Source organism: Delphinapterus leucas, chromosome 14, assembly GCF_059928025.1.
Source record: "Delphinapterus leucas isolate spDelLeu-1000000601 "Yukka" chromosome 14, BTC_Dleu_Yukka2, whole genome shotgun sequence".
Taxonomy (NCBI): Eukaryota; Metazoa; Chordata; class Mammalia; order Artiodactyla; family Monodontidae; genus Delphinapterus; species Delphinapterus leucas.
This window is the reverse complement of record NC_143142.1, coordinates 23,821,367-23,841,884: the sequence shown is the minus strand read 5'-3', so window position 1 is coordinate 23,841,884 and position 20,518 is coordinate 23,821,367. Positions and strand designations below refer to the sequence as shown.

Here is a 20,518-nt window from a genome sequence, read left to right as displayed (position 1 = left end):
CACCGCTTTTCTTAATGGAAGCGCTCAGTTTGGAACCGTGGAAAGTTTGGAACACATACTTCGCTCCCTCTTTGCAACTGTGGGAACTTCCCGCCCGCACACGCGGTGCCTGCAGCCCAGGGCTCCAAGTTGGGCTGCCTGGCAGCGGCCGCCAGCTCTTCCCAGGCAGATGAACCTCTGTGTCCAACCCGCGCGCGGCAGCATCTCCCGGACGGCCGGGACAAAGCGGCCAGGCCCGCCGGCGGGGCTCATGGCCCGAGCGCTCGGCGACTCGCTGGGCTGCGGGCGCCGGGGATGCTCCCGACCTCAGGAGGCCAAAGGGTGCTTCCTGGAGGGTCCAGTACCCCCATTTCCCTGGGGTGCGCGGGGACCCCTGCCCCTTCCCATCGCCCTTGCCTCTATGTTGTCGCCTCCCGGAGCTGGTTACTTTCCGCTCCCTGGGGCACAAAGCTTGGCGTGTGGCGGTTTGGGGGAGAGGGTGGACGATGGCCTCGTATCCCCAGCTCTCCCGGGCGCGCAGCCCCTTCGGTTCAGTCAGTGCGCGGGGTCCAGAAGCAGCTCCGAAGGTTCGGCCTGCCCCCAGCCAGGACCCCGAGCCCTCTCTGGGGTGGGTAGCGGGGAAGCGCTTGCAGACGACTTCTGGGGATTTCGGGCATCGAAGGGGGGCTCCGAAGGGTAACCAACGCCCGCTCGACTTACGGGTGCACATCGCTGGCTGGGGGGCCCACATCTGCGCCCCTCGGTCTCCCCCCACCCCCCGCCCCGTCCGCTCTCCGCCACTCTTTGCGGGGAGGGAGGGGCAGTGGGAGCTGGTTTGCTGGCTAGGCGCTTCGTTTGCATTGGTCCGGGGGGGCTGAGACTGCAGCCCCCGGCCCCGCGGGCGGGGTGGCGAGGCGGGGGCCGGACGGGGGCTCAGTCTGCGCTAGCATTGGCGGAGCAGGGGACTGGGGAGGGGGGGCAGGAAGCGGGGGGGAGCGGAGCTGCGGGGGGGGGTGTATAAATAGGGAAGGGGGGACGTGCATCCTCGGCTGGGTGAGGGGGGGGGCTCGGGACAAAGAAAGTGGAAAGTTTGCAGCGCTGGGCGGTCCGGGCCAGGGATTCGGGTGCGCACGTGCAGGGCCGGGGGCGCCGGGGGGCCCCCAAGCCGAGCTCGCCGTTTCTTTTTTTTTTCTGCAAGCGGAGGGGGGGTGTTGTTGGTATCGCCCCCTCCTTCTCCTCCCCCCAGGGGTGAAAGTGCAAGAGGAAGTGCAGCCGCTGCCATCTTTCCTCCGCTCCGAACACACGGAGCCCAGGGCCGCAGCGCCGCCGCTCCGCCGCCGCCTTCGCTTGGCCCGGGAAAGGGCCCGCCCTGCCGCTGCCGCCGCCCGCCCGCTCCAGCCTTCGCTACCGACTCCGCCCGCCAAGCTCCGGGACCCGGCCCGCGCTGCCGCCCCGGTGCGCGCCCCGCCGCCGCCTTAGCCTTAGCCTTTTGTTTCCTCCGCTCCGGCGCCCCCGCCCCGGCTCGCGCTTTGCAGGGGACGCAGCGCGCGCCCCCAGCGGGCCCGGGTAAAACCGCGGCGCGCGCGCCTGCGCGACAAACCCCTCCTCCTCCTCCCTGCGCGCGCGCGCGCGCGCGCGCGCGCGCCTCCTTGGCTGCGCGCCGGCGCCGCCTGGCGGGCGGGAGGGGAGGTGGCAGGCGCGTTTGCGGGAGGGGCGCACCTCTGTGCTCGCGTACCCCCCAGAGGTAGACCGAGAAGGGGAGGCGGGCGGGCGGAGAGGAGAGAGGAGTGCACGATCCAGCAGGGGTGGGGGCAGCTATGTGGGAGGTGGTGTGCCCTGCCGTCTAGACAGTCCGATCCGGGCAGGGGGTGTGTGCGCTCCGCGCACCTGCGAGACTACAGAGCCCCGGGCCGGCACGTGTGGGGAGTGTAGACACGTTCGTTGCACCCCGCTTCTTGCTGCCTAGGGGAAGGGAGTGGGGCTGGCAAGTGACGCGGCCCGGTTTGTGGGGAGGGGGCGGCGGCCATGGAGCGAGTGAACGACGCTTCCTGCGGCCCGTCGGGCTGCTACACCTACCAGGTGAGCAGACACAGCACGGAGATGCTGCACAACCTGAACCAGCAGCGCAAAAACGGCGGGCGCTTCTGCGACGTGCTCCTGCGGGTGGGCGACGAGAGCTTCCCAGCGCACCGCGCGGTGCTGGCTGCCTGCAGCGAGTACTTTGAGTCGGTGTTCAGCGCCCAGTTGGGCGACGGCGGAGCTGCGGACGGGGGTCCCGCTGACGTGGGGGGCGCAGCGGCGGCCCCGGGCGGCGGGGCTGGGGGCAGCCGGGAGCTGGAGATGCACACCATCAGCTCCAAGGTGTTCGGGGACATCCTGGACTTCGCCTACACTTCCCGCATTGTGGTTCGCCTGGAGAGCTTCCCCGAGCTTATGACGGCCGCCAAGTTTCTGCTGATGAGGTCGGTCATTGAGATCTGCCAGGAAGTCATCAAACAGTCCAATGTGCAGATCCTGGTGCCCCCTGCCCGGGCTGACATCATGCTGTTTCGTCCCCCTGGGACCTCGGACTTGGGTTTCCCTTTGGACATGACCAATGGGGCAGCCTTGGCAGCCAACAGCAATGGCATCGCAGGCAGCATGCAGCCTGAGGAGGAGGCAGCTCGGGCGGCTGGTGCAGCCATTGCGAGCCAAGCCTCCCTGCCTGTGTTACCTGGGGTGGACCGCTTGCCCATGGTGGCCGGACCCCTGTCCCCCCAACTGCTGACTTCCCCATTCCCCAATGTGGCATCCAGTGCCCCTCCCCTGACTGGCAAGCGAGGCCGGGGCCGCCCAAGGAAGGCCAACCTGCTGGACTCAATGTTCGGGTCCCCAGGGGGCCTGAGGGAGGCAGGCATCCTTCCGTGTGGCCTGTGTGGGAAGGTGTTCACTGATGCCAACCGGCTCCGGCAGCACGAGGCCCAGCATGGTGTCACCAGCCTCCAGCTGGGCTACATCGACCTTCCTCCTCCGAGGCTGGGTGAGAATGGGCTACCCATCTCTGAGGACCCCGACGGCCCCCGAAAGAGGAGCCGGACCAGGAAGCAGGTGGCCTGCGAGATCTGCGGCAAGATCTTTCGTGACGTGTACCATCTCAATCGGCACAAGCTGTCCCACTCGGGGGAGAAGCCCTATTCCTGCCCCGTGTGTGGGCTGCGGTTCAAGAGGAAAGATCGCATGTCCTACCATGTGCGGTCCCACGATGGGTCCGTGGGCAAGCCCTACATCTGCCAGAGCTGTGGGAAAGGCTTCTCCAGGTGAGGAATGGTGCCCATCCCCCATGACTTGTCCTATTCCTAACTCATGGAATAGCTCCTCTCCAAAAGCTGGGGGTGTGAGACTTGCAGGGGGCTCACTTGACCTTGCAGGGCCATGTCAGGTTTGGGGAGAGTGTTTTAACGGCCCTGATTTTGAGATGATGTGGCCAAGAACTGCTTTCTCTTCCCTCAGGGAAGTTCTCTGGCACTAGGCGTGCCCTACCATCTCTCTTCCTTGGGGCCTGTGGGAAGGGGCCGGATTCCTCAGGCCGCAGCCACCGGGCCTCACCATTCTTCTCCCTGGGCTCCCTTTGTGTTTCCGGCACCAGACGAGGGGCCCCCTCTGGGGGCGGGAGGCCAGGCTCCTCCAGCGACTTTCCCCGCTTGAATGGCCGCCGGGGGAGGGACTGAAACAAGTGCATCTGGGACTCCTTACGCTCCCATGCCTCCATGTCCCCCCGCACAGCACTGGCAATCCTGGGTCAGTAGACTCCGGCCTTGCCTCTCACAGCCCCGGGATCACGGGGCACAGAGCTGGGCACCCAGAGTCTCTTCTGAACAGCGAAGCCTTTGATCTGCTCTGACCTGGTGGCTCCAGAGCCCACCTGAACCCACAGATCCCCTTTATGTTCACTGGACAGAGAGGAAGGAGGGCAGGATGTCGTTTTAGATTGACTTTTTAGTGAGCCTGATAAGGAACTGAAGACTTGTCTGCAAGCAGAGGGTTGTTTTTCCTCTTAAGAGAATATTCAGAATAAAAGGCTCGTTTTAACTTGCCTGGGTACTGAGGGCCTTGTGTGTATGAACGTAGGGATGGAGAACTCCCTCAGAGGGGCCCCAAGCAGGAACCAGTCTTACCGGTCAGGCAGCCCCTGCCCACCTGCTCTGTCGGGCATCTGGTTTACCAGCCCAGCTGGGGGCTTAAGGCTTCATCCCTTGGCCTCTGGGGACTGAATTCCATCCGGGTGGCATTCATTGGCTGCTGTGGTGGGAGAGGCTGGGGGAGGGGAATGCTGAGTTTCTAAGGGGCTTTAGTCTGGACAATGAATCACACATACCCCCTCCCGGAAAGGCTGCAGCAAGGCAGCCCAGTCTCATTCTAAAGCCCCCTCCTTGGGTCCTAGAAATCATTGAGTTTCTGGTGGGGGGAGGCGGGTAGGCAAGGTCAGAGACAAATGCTCACTCCCCTTCCCCCTCTAGAGAAATCCAGGGCAGAGAGGCCTGGGCCTCAGGAGCCAGAGCTGGGTGGTGACTTTTCTTTGTCATGCTGGGGTGGGGTGAGGGAGTCCTCTCCAGCCTTGTCAGGGCAGGGGTCTGGCCAAGTTTGTAGCCCCCTCTCTTAAGGTCTTGTTTTAAAGTCTCTTTTGGTTCTCTTTTCTAGGCCTGATCACTTGAACGGACATATCAAGCAGGTGCACACTTCTGAGCGGCCTCACAAGTGTCAGGTAGGGGCTGGGCCGGGGCAGAGATGGGCTGAAAGAGAATGCTGCTGTCCTCACAGCTATGGCCGTGAGCCAGCTGCTGTGCGTGCTGGGCTGGCTGACTGACCACCGCTGTGCACACCTCCCCCTCTGTCCCCCCACCGTCTGTCTGCTCTTCTCCTTTGTTCTCCCCCAGCCCCCTCCCTCCCACCGCTGATGTCCCCTCCTTCCTGGTCGCTGGGTCCTGGTTCCCAACCTGTCTCTGTCTTTGCTCTGTTGCTTGGCTTTCCTCTCCTGGCGTTTGCCAGCTCCTTGGATGGTGGGCCACATTGGACAAGTGTCGTCCTGGGGGCACTGGCACCCCACTGGGTCCGGCTTCTGGTTCCCAGCAGTTTGCAGGGGCCACCGTGGGGTGGGAATGGCTTCTTAAGGGCTCCTGGTGGTCCAGCCAACAACTCTTCCCCTTGTATGCCCAGCAGCCTGACCTGAGTTGGAGCTCCTTCTGGGTCCCCTCAGCTCAGAGCACCAGGCCGCAGGGGTGGGGGTGAAGGAGGCAGGGAGTGGTGCGATCACTGGCACCTGCTTAACCCATCCTGAGCCACGTGTGCACACAGCCAAGGGCTTCTGAGAACTGGAAAGCGAGGTGGTTTCCTGTCCTTGAGAGCTCTTTGTGTAGCAGTAGGTAGGGGAGGCTGGGCAAGATTCTCACCCTTGGTTTGTCTGCTTGAACAATATCTGGGGGCTCTGTGATGCCCAGAAAATTGAGCTTCCTCTCCTGGCCACTGAGCATTCCTGTGTGGGTGGAAAACACACTTCTATCTTCTCCTTGGTCGTACCCCCTTTCCTGGGCCAAGTTCCTACCATCTGAGTGGGAAACAGAGTTGTGGGGTGTTTACTGCAACGTCTGATGGGGTGACCTGCTTCTCTTTATCCTGTTGGTGGCAAGGAGGAGGGTCTGGGGAGACCGATAATAGGGAGGGATGGACGGACGTGCTGTAGGTGGGGCAGAGAGCCCCCAGGGGCCAGGTGCGGTGGTGTTCCCCGACGGCCAGGAGACCAGGGGTGGGCCTGCTGGGATGCGCCTGTGCCTCGCTGCCTCCTCCCCCTCTGTCTCTCATCACGGAGCACACTCTGACTCTCCCAGGTAGTGTGCTGAGCAGCCCAGCAGAGCAGGAGGAGCCCAGAGGGCAGTGGGGGCATGCCCGGTGGCCTGGGGGGGTAACCTGCACTCTCTGCCCTTTTTCCAGGTGTGGGTTGGGAGCAGCAGCGGCCTGCCGCCCCTGGAATCTCTTCCTAGCGACCTGCCATCATGGGACTTTGCCCAGCCTGCTTTGTGGAGGTCGTCCCATTCGGTTCCTGACACCGCCTTTTCCCTTTCTCTAAAAAAATCCTTCCCAGCCCTCGAAAACCTGGGCCCGGCACCCTCCAGCAACGCTCTCTTCTGCCCAGCCCCGCCGGGCTATCTGAGGCAGGGTTGGACTGCCCCAGAGGGCAGCCGGGCCTTTACCCAGTGGCCTGTGGGCTAGCCGGGGCCTCCCGAGAGGGTTTTCTGTGGAGAGGAACGGCAGTGGCAGTGGTCTGAGCCCCCTGCTTTTGGGAGAGGCCAGCAGAGTGGTCCCTGCCCACCATGCCCAGCTCCTCCCTGGGTGACTTGGACTCTTTCCCAGCTCAAGGACCCCAAATAGGGGTAGCAAAGGGCTCCTTCCTGGGTCCTTCCCATGGTCTCCACGTTTCTTTCTGGGCTCTCTTGCCTTGTTTTCCCTCTTTAGCAGATGGTACCCCTGGGTGTCTGACCTTGCCTGGAGGTTGATGCTTTCCTAGGAACTAAGCCACTGGCTTACATGCTTCCCCTCCCCTGGCATCACCTCCCCTAAGGGGTTTCTGGCCACCCCTCCCCCCACCCTGGGAGTGAATCCTCCTCCAGAGGAGAGGAGACTCCGGCGCAACTCCAACTGGGCCAACCGTGCTGCCCTCGTCCCTTCCCACTCACACAGGTCCGCTTTCATTTCTGGCTTGTGAATTAGACTTTTGTGGTTTTGAGGTTTATTAGCAGGTCTGCTCAGGAACTAGATTAACCAGTAGCTTTACATTGGGTCATCCCAATATATGGCTTTGGGTGCTGATAAAGCAGATGTAGACCTCCGTCGGATCCCAGTGGTGTGCCCTTCAGTCCCCGTGGGCTCTGCGGGGATAACAGGAGTGATGATAAAAGTTTTCATTCTAACGTTTGAGGCTTTGTGTGTTTTGTCCTTGGTCTGTGTCATAACACTGACATCACTGTCCCTTGGTGTATGAGCCTGCTCCTGCCCTGCCCCTCCGACACACACTCTCACAAGCCTGCTGGCCCTGCCTCCAGCCCCACAGCCAGAACTCCCCTAACAGTGACCTGGCAGGTGCAGGTGAAGACGTGCTGCCTCTCAGGCTCTGAGCTGGCTGGCCAGGTGTGCCTGGGCTTTGTTAAACAGCAGGGGCATCTGTTTTGCATGGTGTGTCTGCTGAAAGTATCAGAGGTGAAGAGACAGCTCTCCGGGAGTTGGTTCCTTTAGCCCCTGGCAGAGCTGGGCATGGGCCATACCTCTCGGTCCCTCCTGATGCCACAGAGGAGACAGTAGGGGCCAGTTACAGAGACGGGTGCCACAGCTTGAGGGGAAAGGCCCTCCGAACGTGGGCGCATGGGGGCTCAGGCTTGGCAGTGACACGCAAGTCTCCTTGGGGTTTGGCCTCAGTGTGCTTAAATGGCCCAGATGTCCCAATGCTTCTCGATCTGTGAGTGCTGTGGGCTGGGACATTGACCCCAGATGGGGTTCAGCCTGAAGCCGAGAGGCTAGAACAGCTCAGACCTCTCCCATTGCTCCCAGTGGCCCCACTTCTTGGAGGCTGGTTGGGGGGTTTGGGCTGGAGGGATGACTCATTAGGAATTGAAGTGGGAATAAGGGAGCTGACACCCTTGAGAAGAAGGGGGCCAGCAAGGCCCATGGTGCTAAGCCCACATGCATTGCCCTCAGACTTTTCCAAGGCTATGGAAAAGACTACTTAAGATACCTCCTGAGGCTGCCAGGCTCAAAGGCCACCAAGAGTAGGTGTGCACCGGTGCCCCTGGTACCACTGAGGCCCCATTCCTGAGCTGTTCAACCCTTGGGAAGAAAAGCATTCGGAAGTCTGGGACGGGGAGAAACTGGCAGGGAGGGAAGGGAGCCTGGCTGGGGCTCAGTGTTGAGTGGTGATGAACCTCTCTGGGGGCTGGGCCAGGACCTGGCAGGTGTGCCTCCAGCAATAGCAGGCTGCCTGTGCGCAGGGCTGGGGGCGAGGCGGCCGTTCCCAGCACCACCGGCGATCGATTGGGGTGCTGATCCTGTCAGGGTCCCTCTGCCTTCTTCCTGCCTCCAGGACAGGAAGTGTTTTTCTCTTGAGTGGCCCCAGCATGGAGGTTCCGGGCACCCCCTTCTTTGAGATCCATCTCTCTCCTCAGCCTTTCTCTCCTTTCTCTCCTGGGTTAAGTGACCAGGCCTTTTATGTTTGGTGTTGTCTGAACTTCTGGCAGGGCTAGACTCGGACTTGGGCACTTTCACAGTTCCTCCAGAAAGCCTTGGGTACTCCAGCCACAAAGGGTCAATCCTGGCACAGAGAAGCCAACCACCATTTCAGCTTGGCTTTGTAACACAGTGATAGTTTTTGTTGCGTTTGTGTTTCGTTTTGTTTTGTTTTCCCAGCAGCAGATTTACATTCCTAATTATGTTTGCTCAGACTAAAGTTTGCTTTCATTCCTTGAGAGATAATCAATGGAGGACAGGGTGGGAGAACTCAGCCTGGTCTGCAGCTTTAATTTTGCTTAGCTAATCCCCCAAATGGATAATCCACTTGTGGATAATTGAAGTCTGGCTGTCCATTATCTTTCGTTAGCAAAGTATGACAGGCAGTGCTTTAAGGGACACATCCCAAAAGAAAGTTGGCAAGAGAAACAAGGCATCTCTTTCACATCCCTCTAGTGGCACCCTCTCCCAGGGGCCACAGAAGGTGGGATCCTGAATGTGTGCTTTCAGCTGCATTTTCTTAACACCTGGTCCATGGTTGGCTTTGAGTTCTGCGGTGTAGACCACACTGCCTCTCGCCATTGTGGCGGTGGTCCTCAAGTCGCTGTCCGGCCAAGCCGGCTCTCGTCCCCAGATAAATCGACAGGTGCACCCCTATCTCCCGCAGGTGTTCACGGCACCCCTTACTCTGGTTTACAGTCTGGTGGGGCTGGGGAAAGATTCAGTTTTCCACCCACTGTGGCCTATGATTGGGTCACAAGGTCCCTGCCGGGGGGCCCACCTGTGGCCATGAGACCAAGCACCCATGGTGCTTCCTGAGTCGCCTAAGTGCTCAAGTTTCCCTGCACAGAACCTGTCACCTCTATCAGGACAGCCCTGGCTACCAAGTACACTGATAAAAACTATCCACACCTTTTACCAGAAGCTACCTCTGCTGAGGCTGGAGGTGGTAAGAACACATGCTCAGGGGCTGGTTCTCAGTCCAGCTGCCCCGAGTCCTCTCAGGACCTCTGTCTGCCCGGCTGTAAATCGGGGAGGAGGGGAATACCCCAGGGTGGCCAGGAGGATCGGTAGGGCACTGGCCCGGCAGTGGCAGGGTGTTGCTTTCTCTAGTAGCTGAGCCCTGTGCTTTGTGCAAATTACTCTCTAAACTTAGCTCCCTCATTTGTCAGATGAATAAACTCAATATATAAAACATGAAAGCAGTACACTTGACCCTTGAACAACTCGGAGGTTAGGGGCGTCGCCCCTCCGAGCAGTCAAAAATACACATATAACTTAGTGTCGGCCCTCTGTGTATGTGATTCTTCCACGTCCGCGGTTCCACATCTGCGGGTTCAGCAAACTGCAGATGGTGTACCACCTACCGTAGTATTTACTGTTGAAAAAGATTCGCATATAAGTGGACTCGTTCAGTTCAAACCCTGGAAAACTGTTCAAGGGTCAACTGTATTTTGTTAGCATAAATTGTTCTATTCAAATGCGTAACATTTATTCAAAAGATAACGACTAAGAAGAGCTCAGCTGGTCCTGATGCAGACATCTGGGGTTGGGGTGGCAACCACGGTGTCTTCTACCTCCACAGCATCGAATGCATTTGTTTCTCGCTCTGATTGTACAGTAAAGCAATAGATAGACGTTGTACATGGTGACAGTGTTCAGATGCTTACCTTAAGGTCTCAGGATCTCAGGATCTGTTTCTGTTCAGTGGAGCCGCAGGAACAGCCCCATTCTAGCCAGTTAACGGGGTGGCGGGTCTTCAGTGGGTTAACGTTTGGTCTGTGATGCAATTAAAGGTGAATGTTGCTTTCTCCTGTGGCTCTAAAATGGTAAACACAGGCACAGAGAAAAGAAATGAGTCAACCTTGACTAGAACTCCTGAGACATGTCCGTGGGTCCAAAATAGTGAAGGTCACCAGATTCAACTCTCCTGAGGGCTTTCCCGACATTCCGTGACCTCCAAGACTGGGCAGCCATGCAGGCCCGGGCTGGGGGAGAGATGTTGGGGGTAGACCCAGGGCTGAGACTGAGTCAGGGGACCCGGGGCTGCCTTCCCAGGGTGTGGTACTGACTGCAGCTCCTGGCCGGTGGGGTGAGAGCACGGCCTGCCCCGAGGGCCACCGTGAGGATGCACTGCATGCGATGAAGGCCTCTGAAGGTGAAGTCTGGGGCCTGCCTGGCACAGTGGGGGGCACTGGTCAGGGCAGGGTGGTGCCATCCTTGTTGGCACCAGCACTGGGGTTCCACAGATGCCCCCGGAGCCTCCGGCCCTCACTCTCTGCTAATTTTCACATTCGCAAAATTGACACTGTCACTTTATGGGCTGCTTTCTCAATACAAATGCACACGGATATTATGAAGAGTAATCTCTGTGTTCTGTCCTGCCTTTCCTTTCCGTTTCCCTGTGGCCACGATTTTAATGTCGCTTTTGAATAAAGTGAGTAAATTGGATTCTTTGTATAAAGCAACCAGGGGAAACCCAGGGTGGAGAAGGTGAAGACTGTTCCGTTTATATGCCAATAGCTCTTCTGTAAATTCACTTACAGCCAATGCAACAAACATCAGTTCTTAAATGTTTAAGAATGAAAAGCCCCTAGCTCTTTTGTTTTGCAGAACTCAGCCTGCCATGTAATGTGCATGTTGGGGGCCAGTGGGAACCAGTCATCCTAGCTCAGGGGTCCTGTGGGGAAGACCATGGGGAGTAGGAGCGGCTTACTTGGCATCTGGGGAGGAAGCCTGGCCGCGTTCTGAAGTTCTCTTTATACAGCGAGTCCCTGTGTTGGCCGGAAATGGCTTTGTGCCACAGTGTGCTCGGTAGGGAGTCGGGTGTGGACGCCAGCTTTTACCTCACCCCGTTTTCCTTTCTGCCCTCAGACCTGCAATGCTTCTTTTGCCACCCGAGACCGTCTGCGCTCCCACCTGGCCTGTCACGAAGACAAGGTGCCCTGCCAGGTATGCGGGAAGTACTTGAGGGCAGCGTACATGGCAGACCACCTGAAGAAGCACAGCGAGGGGCCCAGCAACTTCTGCAGTATCTGTAACCGAGGTAATCTCCCTGCTACTTCCTCATGTCCAGGGGATGGGCCTGAGCCCATGTGGGAGGCCGGGGGGTGTCTGACCACCCTGCCTCAGGCTCCACTCTGCACGGCCAGCCCTCCCTCCCTTCCCACTGAGCGATAAACACCTTATCCCCCAGCCAGCTGTTTGTCACCCTTTCCTTTCCAAGAAACCTGGGGTGCTTGGAACAGGAGTTGCCAGGAGCTCAGCAAGTGAGAACAGCAGAGAGTGTTGTTCCCAGGCTTGGGCCCATGACACACCTGCTGCCCAGGGGGCAGGATGGATGCGCTGAACTACTGAGGTTGGTGGGAGTCATTAGGCCCCAAGAGGTGGGAGAATGAGGGGTCCTGCTCAAGAGCTTTGCTGGCTGATCCACTGGCACGTGAAAGTCAGCAGCCAGGTAAGGACGTCGAGTCTGGAGATGGACAAGGGCCGAAACTTTCTAGCACAAATGGTCGGAAGAGCCCAGGCCCAGGTAGATTGTGGCCTTGACGAGAGCGGAAAGTGGCAGGTGCTCTGAGCAGGGCAGCGTGCTTGCGGCTGAGCTTGGCCTAGGTGGCATCTGTGGCCCTGGTGTTGTGTTGGATGAAGTCTGGCCTGTTCCTGAGCTTCTGCCAGGGCTCGTTGGCTGCTAGAAGGGCTGAGGTTTGTGCTTGGCAAGTAGCGTCAGTGGAGGAGGCCGCGCCTTATCTGCTGAAGGAGTTGGGGCAGCTGTCTGGTGAGCGTGAGGATGCTTCTGCATGGTGCGCTTGCTTTGGCCAGGTGGGGATGTGGCTGGAGAGTCCTATCTCCTGGGACACTCTTGTCGCAACACTTCTGGAAGTCTTGAGTGTGGCTTAGTGGATTGAGCACTAAGCCAGGAGGCAGGGGACCCAGGGTTTAGCTGGCCCCCTTCCACCTCACCCTCCTGTGTGACCTTGAACTTTCCCTTCCCCTCTCGAAGGCTCAGTCTCTTCACCTCTAAACGGGGTTGAGAACATACCCCTTGCCCACCTCACAGGGTTGCTGTGAGGATCCCAGGAGACAAGGTAGGTGAAAGTTCTCTGAACCCTGCAAGCAGCAGCACACTTGGGAGGCCCTCCTTACACTTTGTAACTGTCAGGAAAGACACAGCTTGCTGACACTCTGATTTGGACCAGGTGCAACCCTCCTGCAGTCCTTGGCTGGAAACTTTGCGTCCTGTGCTATCTCCACATGCCCTGAGGTTGCTGTTGGAGGGAGCCTGCTGAGAGGCTGGGTGTTCTCTTGGTGCCCTGAGCTGGGTTCCTCCCGGGGACTGCACACCTGGGGTTTGCCTTGAAGGCCATTTGATGTCAACGTTTGTACCATCAGGAAACCTGCTGTGGAAGCAGGGAGGTGGTCAGAAAAGCTGCTTAAGCATCTGTCCTATTTTCTGATATGTCAATAGAGCCCTTTCTGGCAGGAGCTTCCTCCGGGGAGCTAGCAGTGGGGCTGTGTGTGGAAAGAGCTATCAGGCTGTGGCTGCCCAGCTCTAGGAAGAGATGGTTCCTTGTCTTGCTTCATCCCGTGGCTTCCTGACCGCGCCCCCAACTAACTTGAGACCTGCTGCGACGGTGCTGTCAGCGGGCGTACTGTCGGGGTTTCAGGGTTGAAGTTCTCAGCCTGAGAGTTGGGGTCACAGACCAGAGGTGGTAAACCAGTTAGGGCGGAGGAGGACGCCAATGAGGAAACAGAGATAAAGCCTGGATTACAAAGTGGCAGGGAGCTGAGTGGGGGACCCAGGGCCACAGCCCCTGTCGGCCCCGCTCAGGAGGAAAGAAAAGCTGCGAGCAGCTGGGAATAGCAGGGAAAGTCGACCCAGTTAGGAGACAGCTGACGTGGCAAAGCCCACAACTATTGTACGTCAGGATTTGTTTTCCCTGGGCTGGTAAAGAGAACTTGGGCAGCAGCCACAGGCCACGTGGCCGGGGTGGGGGTGCCTGGAGAGTAGAACCAGAGCCCACCTTTCCTCAGAAAAGCCAATGCTAGATCTGGGTCGTAAGCAAAACAGCTTTGGGGGAATTCCCTGGCATCCCAGTGGTTAGGACTCTGCGCTCTCGCTGCCTAGGGCCTGGGTTCAGTCCCTGCTCAGGGAAATAGGATCCCACAAGCCGCGTGGCATGGCCAAAAAAAAAAAAAACCCAAAAGCTAAAACAGAAAAACCCAGCTTTGGGTCCCAGAGTCGGAGCAGGAAGTCCCATTCCTCCAAGAAGACAGAAGAGGGCTCTAGTCTAAACCACCCTGGATCCTCAGAAGGAAGAGAAAACAATTTTGGTCTTCATCAGAAGAGAAGGAGCAGGATTCTACCTCTGGACTCATTTCTTCGGCAGAAATGGGAAAAGACGCCTCCCTTCCCCTCCAAAAAAGAAGAGGAAGGGGAAGGCAGTTTTTCCAGGGAGAGGATAGGCCGCCAAAGACACTGAGACACTGGAATCAGAATGCAGGGAGCTCTGGGCTGTCCTTTCAAGGCTGTGACTACAGGAGGAGCTGCAGGAATAAATGGATGTTCTCTCTACAAGGGTTCAAGCAAAGGCTAACGTTCAGCCAGCCGGTTAGTGGGTGAGGCAGGATCAGATGAATTTCCAGGTGCCCTGAGATCCTCCAGTCCCAGCAATTCTTAAGCAATCAGCTTAACCACCCATCCATCTGCCTACTTTCAGCCACACAAACAACTCTTGCCTGTGAAGAACGGGAGAGAGGAGATGCAGCCGGTGGTCCAGCCCCACACTGGAGACAGATGACCTTGTCTTTGTCCTGGAGACGTATCAGGACGTAGACCATCCCATCTGCAGAGAAGATAACTTGCAGTGGGAGGAGTATGATGGCTACAAAAGCCTGTTTCCCACGTTCAAGTTGAGGAAATCAGTTGAGTTGAACAGTGGGAAGGACCTGGTAGATTGCCACGATTTCCCTTCTTTTTAAGTTTCTGTAGCAGGGTCTTCGTGTAGATGTGTATGTACTGGTGTGAGGGAGGGAGCGGGAAAGCGTATTGGAAATCTGTCTTTGGCCGAGACAACACTTGCACTCAAATATCTGCTTAAAGGGCAGAGAAAGCCTTCTCTTCAGCCAGAGGCAAGCGCCAGTGGTAGACGCAGACAGCCTGCCGTCCCCTGGACTGAGCTGACCCAAGCCTACTTGGTGCCCCACCTCCAGCACGGCTCAGTTGGGCACAGCCCCACCAAGGTGTGGACAAGAAGAAAGCCGTCCCTGACCCCTGCACGGATGTGGAAGCTGCCAAGGAGGGTTTGCTTCCAGAGTGCGAATTACAGCACACCAGGCAAGAAAATGCAGTGGAGGAGCAGTAGCCTCGTGGTAGCATATTCTCCGTATCTGGAGCGTGAGAGAGGGTGGCCCGTCGGTGGTGGTGGAGTCACGTGTGTGCTCAGTGTCCCCGTCACTCTGATGCTTGTAGAAAGCTTCCTCTTTGGTTCTTGGTTAGTCAGTCAGTGGTGAACAGGCAGGTGAGTTTAGAATTCCGGCCAAATGTGTCTGGCTTCAGAGATACGTTCACAGAAACTCGGCTTCTGTTTTACCCCAAAACTTGGCTGCTGAGCTGCTCTGTGTTTAAATTCTGGGCTTTAGGTGGCAACTGTGGATCCACGCCTACCACCCGCCATGTGGTTTTGCTATAGATAGTAAGTAGTCTGCAGCTGGGGCAGCGTCAAGGGGACCCTGCCATGTGGTCCCCAGACCATTTTTCGGGAGAAAACAGTGAGTTTTCATTGAGCATCTGCTGTGTTCCCCAGCACAGCTCTTCCCACAAGGAGTAAACATAATAGTTCCTGGGGCTCCTTCCCTCCTTTCCCATCCCTCTTGATTGCAGTGGCCCTGCCCTGATGCACTGTGGAGAGAGCTTCAAACCACTTCAGAGGGCCCCGCAAGGGATTAAAAAACAAAGAAAAAAATTCCCTTCTAAAGTGGTATCATCTCATCAGTTGGAAAGTCCTGATATTTCTGTTGGTTGCCAGGGCTGCAGTGCCATCCATGGGGCAGGGCTGAGATCCTCTGTCCTGTGAGTCTCATCTGCTCCTTCCTGACCACAGCCTCCCTCCGAGGAGTGTTTATATGGGACCCTCGTAAGTCAGTCTGTCCCCTGCTTGGCCCCAGGCAGACCACTTGGTCACAGTGCAGGACATCGTGCTCTACCAGGCAGGGCAGGACAGCAGCATCTGATCCAGGAGGGTCTTCTTTGTCAGGAAAGGAAGGAAGATTCACCCAGCCCCCCATTTCCCTCCAGAACCACCAGCTGCTACCATCGGGGGGATGTTTGTTGAATAAGATTCCCACAGGTCAGCCTGTCTACCAGCAGCTTTCATTCTAATCCACCAACATGGCAGAGAAATACAGGAATGTAAATGGTGATAATGGAGCCTACTGCAAAAGTTGAAGGGATGTTTCTAGGGCCAGGACCAAGACACAGAGACTATTAGAGAGTCTGCCCAGTGGTGAAGGACCACATGGTGGCACGTGGTCCTGGGGTTAGAGTCCAGGCTCTGCCATTTAGCAGCTGTACATGTGGCTGCAAAGCACAGAGCGATGCATGCGGTGCGCTGGGCCTGCACACCTCTGTCATTCCCTGAAGGTGACCTTTATTGTAGTTCCAGTAGCATTTGAAAGCCGAGGCCAATTCAGACTTTTTTCAAACAAGTCTTGTGCAGACATTACACAGTACTCTCCAGCCTCTGGCCCATTAGTAGTGGATCCCACTGCTACCCCATGACTGTAATTTAACGAGGGAATGAAAGTACCCGAGGATGTGTCAGCTGCATCTGGAGTGGACTAAAGGGACACCATCTAGGCAAGTGGGCCTTCTGCCGAAAAGTTTTGGTTCCTGCCGAAGGCACTTTTGGATCCTTGACTGTGGGAGGATTTGATGTCCCAGCTCCTTCCTGCGGAAACCCAAGTGGAAATCCTTTGACTGGCCCACCTGGTTCCATCTCTTCCCAGCCCGAGGCATCTCGAGGCTCAAACTGACTGGAGCATCTGAGTGGGTCTGGAGCAGATCCCAGAAGGTTGGATTGCCCCTCCCCCAAAATAAAGACAAGGATTGTGCCTATTTCTTCTTCCTTAAGTGAACCTGTTGGATCCTCCAAAACCGAACCAAGAAGACCACTGTGAATAAGAGATGACTGCACACCCCCTTTAACATAACTTCCTATTTTCATTGTTCTTCAAAAGGTCTAAACAGTTACTAAACCCAGTTATTCTGAAGGTGAGAAAGTTTGCAAAATAGAGCATGTCTTAACAGGTAGAAGAAGGGGGACTCCTGGAGGCATTTCTTTGGGATTTCATCTTGCCTCCGTCTGGCTTCTTGCGCAGATGGTTTGCCTTCACACGTGTTCAGCCGTGTTCTGCCGGCTGGAGTCCCGTGGCTGCCCTGGAGCCCCATGTACTTTCCCGACAGCATTTCTAGCCGTGGTCCCTGCAGCTGGTCTGGGACTGTGGACCATCCGTTCAGACCACTTGTTACTGAGGTGCCAAGCGAGCCGAGGTAGTTGGCCTCTGGCCCTGGCCAGAGTGGCATCTCAGGCCATCCCTCCAGGCAGCCTCCACAGCCTTGCAGAGCGGGCTCTGCAGAGAAGCCAACTCAAGGACAGTGCCACCCTCCCTTCTGAGCCAGGTGGCTCCTGTGGTTGCAGCGCCTTTGAGCCAAGGAGGGGCCCCTTCTAGGAGTGCTAGCCAGTGCGGCCAGAGGAGAGGCGTGGGGGAAGCAGAGAGGTGTCTGTGTGCCGGCTGCGGGATCTCATCTCCTTTTGTCTTGTTTAGGTTTCTCCTCTGCCTCCTACTTAAAGGTCCATGTTAAAACCCACCACGGTGTTCCCCTTCCCCAGGTCTCCAGGCACCAGGAGCCCATCCCGAATGGGGGAGCAGCGTTCCACTGCGCCAGGACCTATGGCAACAAAGGCAAGCGACCCCTTGCTCTGCACTTTGCTTCTCTGCGCAGGCTGTGTTGTGGGGGCGCTGGGCCGGGCGTGGGGAGGCGTGAAGGCTGCCGGCTTGCTGGCTGCCTCAAGGAGGCTCGAGATCTGAGTGGCAGTGGCCTCCAGGACAAAAGTCACAGTGGGGAATCTCACTCCAGGGCGGTGAGTGAGGCTTTAGGGCCCTGCCGAGATCCAGCCCCCGCCTCCTCTTCCCCAGCACCCTCCTCGCTCCTGGCCAGCCCCCACGTCCAGAGCCCTGCAGGGACGCCCCGGGCCCAGGGCAGGAAGAGGAGCCCTGCATGATGAGCCTCTGGGCCTGTCCATTGCCTGTGGCCCTTTAAGGATGGCGTGGAGCTGTGGCTGAATGCTTTCTTCTCCTTTGACCCTGTGGGCAGAGGGAGCCAAGGTCTGGCTTCCCCCTCGGTAGGGGTGGTTGGTTGCTGTGACCAGCCCTTTCCGGAGAGCCTCTGGCCGCGTTTGTGAGATGCATGGTGCCGACTCCGAGTTGGTTTGCGTAGAGCTCCCTAGGCCCCACCTCCACTTGTTGATTCGGGTTGTTCTGTGGTTTTTCAAGTCGTCGTTGCCTTGGGGATGACGCCAGGGGCTTGGCAGATGGCAGAGATGGCATGCTCCACGCTCCCATCACAGACTTCCCTTCCCGGCATGGCGCTCTGAACCCAGGCAGGAAGGAGCTCATTGTGGAGGCTTCACGTGTGGGCCGGGCAAGGCAGATCAGTGAGGGCTGTCTCGAGGACCACCTTGTTCTGGGCCCTGCGTAGGGACAGCTGGCCGATTGAGTTGTTTAGTTCCTTCTAAGCTGTGTGCTTTGGCAACTTGGCCTGGAAGGCTTCTGGCAGGCAGAGGCAGTGAGGGCAGGGCTTGTGTTTGCAGCGTTGGGAAAAGGACTGGCTTTGACTCAGCCGTCGATAGGGTCTGCCTGGGTTGAGGAGCCCACGGCTCTGGTTCTGGCTTGCTAGGGTGCAGCCAGTCTGGTGCAGAGGTGAGGCCACTGACGTACCTGCTCAGCATCATCACAACAGCTGTTTTACCCTCAGAGGCACCCAAGAGAGCACCTAGGAGCTGGGGGTCTTGGGTTGTCCTGGGTGGAGACAGAGGAGGTCCCCTCTCCATACCCTTCCTTGAAGCAGGCCGAGATGGTGGTGAGCAGTACACGTGCGCCTGCATGAAGAGTCCGCGGCGAGGGAGGCTGGCAGCCCCAGGCCCTGCTGTCTCACCCCTGTAGGCACACCAGGCTCCCTGACTGACCAGCTGAACCTCTGTGGGTTCTGCTGGGCGGTGGCTGGCCATCGGCTGCCCTCCACGAGCCTGTGAGCTGGCCCCTGGCGACCCCTCCGAGGGGGCATCCCCATAGCCTGGCCTCACCGCTCCTCTGTGTTCTGTTTCCTCCTAGAAGGCCAGAAATGCTCACATCAGGATCCGATTGAGAGCTCCGACTCTTACGGTGACCTCTCGGATGCCAGCGACCTGAAGACGCCCGAGAAACAGAGCACCAATGGATCCTTCTCCTGTGACATGGCGGTCCCCAAAAACAAAATGGAGTCTGACGGGGAGAAGAAGTACCCCTGCCCCGAGTGCGGGAGCTTCTTCCGCTCCAAGTCCTACTTGAACAAACACATCCAGAAGGTGCATGTCCGGGCCCTCGGGGGCCCTCTGGGGGACCTGGGCCCTGCCCTTGGCTCGCCTTTCTCTCCCCAGCAGAACATGTCTCTCCTTGAGTCCTTTGGGTTTCAGATTGTTCAGTCGGCGTTTGCATCATCTCTGGTAGATCCTGAGGTCGACCAGCAGCCCATGGGGCCTGAGGGCAAGTGAGGCAGATGCTGCGTCCCCGCAGAAACGGCCACCGGGGACCGCTGAGAAATGCTGTGAATGCGGAGGGAAGTGGTGTCTTTGGGTTCTGTAGCTGAGAGATTTTTATTCGTTTTTAACTCCCCCTCCAGCCCTGTCACCCACCCCTAACCCCCAATGGTCTTTAGAAATAGATTCTCATCTGATACTCGGCAGAAATATCTGAGACCCGGTATGGGATGAGGGCAGAAAACACTACACAGGCCTCCAAGGCAACACCAGGGCTGGTTTCTCTAACAGGCGGAAGCTGGAGCTCCTGGTGCTCGGGCTAGTGACCCCAATTCCACACCTGCACCTGACAGCATTCTGGGACCTCTGTGATTTTGGTCTCCTGCCCCTTCTCTAATCCCTCATTCCCCCTTCTCATCTCCCTCAAAAGATACCACAGTAGGGTCTCCGCCCACTTACACAATGCTGATGCCCAACTGTTTTTAAGGAAGCTGGAAGCCTACAGCATCCCGTGGACCATGGGGTGAGTGTCCTCTGAGAGCCCCCTGAGCTTGACCTTTGACCCGGAGGGCCCCAGACCTTTCTGAGCCCTGCTTGAAGGCTAGCATTTTGCCACTAGGACAAGCTTAGCAATCGAGGACACTCCTACCCCAAATTTCAGTTCTTAGGTGATTTTAACCATTCAACTTGCTGTTGGGTTTTAATTCTCTAATTATTATTATTATTGTTATTATTTTTTAGGACCAGTTGTAGTGAATTGCTACTGAAAGCTATCCCAGGTGATACAGAGCTCTTTGTAAACCGCAGTCACACGTTAGGGTTTAGGATTAAACTTTGTTTAGATGTACCATAATTAACTTGGCTAGTTGATTGTTTGGAGTCTATGGAAGAAATAGTTTTATGCAAAATTTTAAAAATGCCAGTCTGGTCAGGGAGGGAGGGGGTTTCAGTGCTGTTGGAAGGCAGGAGAGCTGGCAGGTGGGGACATCATACACCTCGGTTGTATCACACGTGAGCAAGCCAAGGTTGACCCTGTGATGTGAGTTGATCTGATCAGACTGTATTAAAAATGTTAGTACGTTACTCTGCCTGCTCCCCTGAGTCTGGTTTTTTCTCTGGGACCCAGAGGGTGGGCAGTCTGTGCCCCTGCACCTGGGTGGGGTGGGATCCCAGGAGACCTCTCTTCCTCTTCACTGCACCAGTCCCACTGGGATTGACAGGTGGGTGCTTCCCCTGCAGACTCAGCTGCCACCATCCACCCACCCGCTCTCTCCTGGTCTTCACTGCTCTGTGCCCCAGACCCTGGGGTACAGTGGTGCATGGGACACCCTTGTGGAGCTTAAAGGGAGAGAGGGAACCAGTAAGCAGATTTAACCACAGAGTTCAGATAGGGAGACATCCAAGGAGAGAAACGGGCAAGGGAGGGATAGTGATGGCGGGAGAGCAGGTAGGTGGTCCAGGCTGGTGAGAGGTGGGGGTGGGACTCTGGAGGGAGACCT

The 20,518-nt window shown here is 57.4% G+C and overlaps 1 protein-coding gene across 4 annotated transcripts; it reads left to right on the top strand.

The window, feature by feature from the left end:
• The first annotated feature begins 1,047 nt into the window (after positions 1 to 1,047).
• Positions 1,048 to 20,102, top strand: PATZ1 (POZ/BTB and AT hook containing zinc finger 1). Of its 4 annotated transcripts, none has more exons than XM_022550822.3 (5): positions 1,053 to 3,275; positions 4,657 to 4,720; positions 11,101 to 11,272; positions 17,115 to 17,187; positions 18,616 to 18,766. In XM_022550822.3, the coding sequence occupies exons 1-5, from the start codon at positions 2,005 to 2,007 to the stop codon at positions 18,647 to 18,649; spliced, it is 1,614 nt and encodes a 537-aa protein (XP_022406530.1). In that variant the 5' UTR covers positions 1,053 to 2,004; the 3' UTR covers positions 18,650 to 18,766. The 4 variants fall into 4 exon arrangements, with proteins under 4 accessions (XP_022406531.1, XP_022406530.1, XP_022406527.1 ...); XM_022550819.3 differs by having other exon boundaries at positions 1,054 to 3,275; positions 17,050 to 17,187; positions 18,616 to 20,102; XM_022550821.3 differs by lacking the exon at positions 17,115 to 17,187 and having other exon boundaries at positions 1,057 to 3,275; positions 18,616 to 20,102.
• Positions 20,103 to 20,518: the final 416 nt, after the last annotated feature.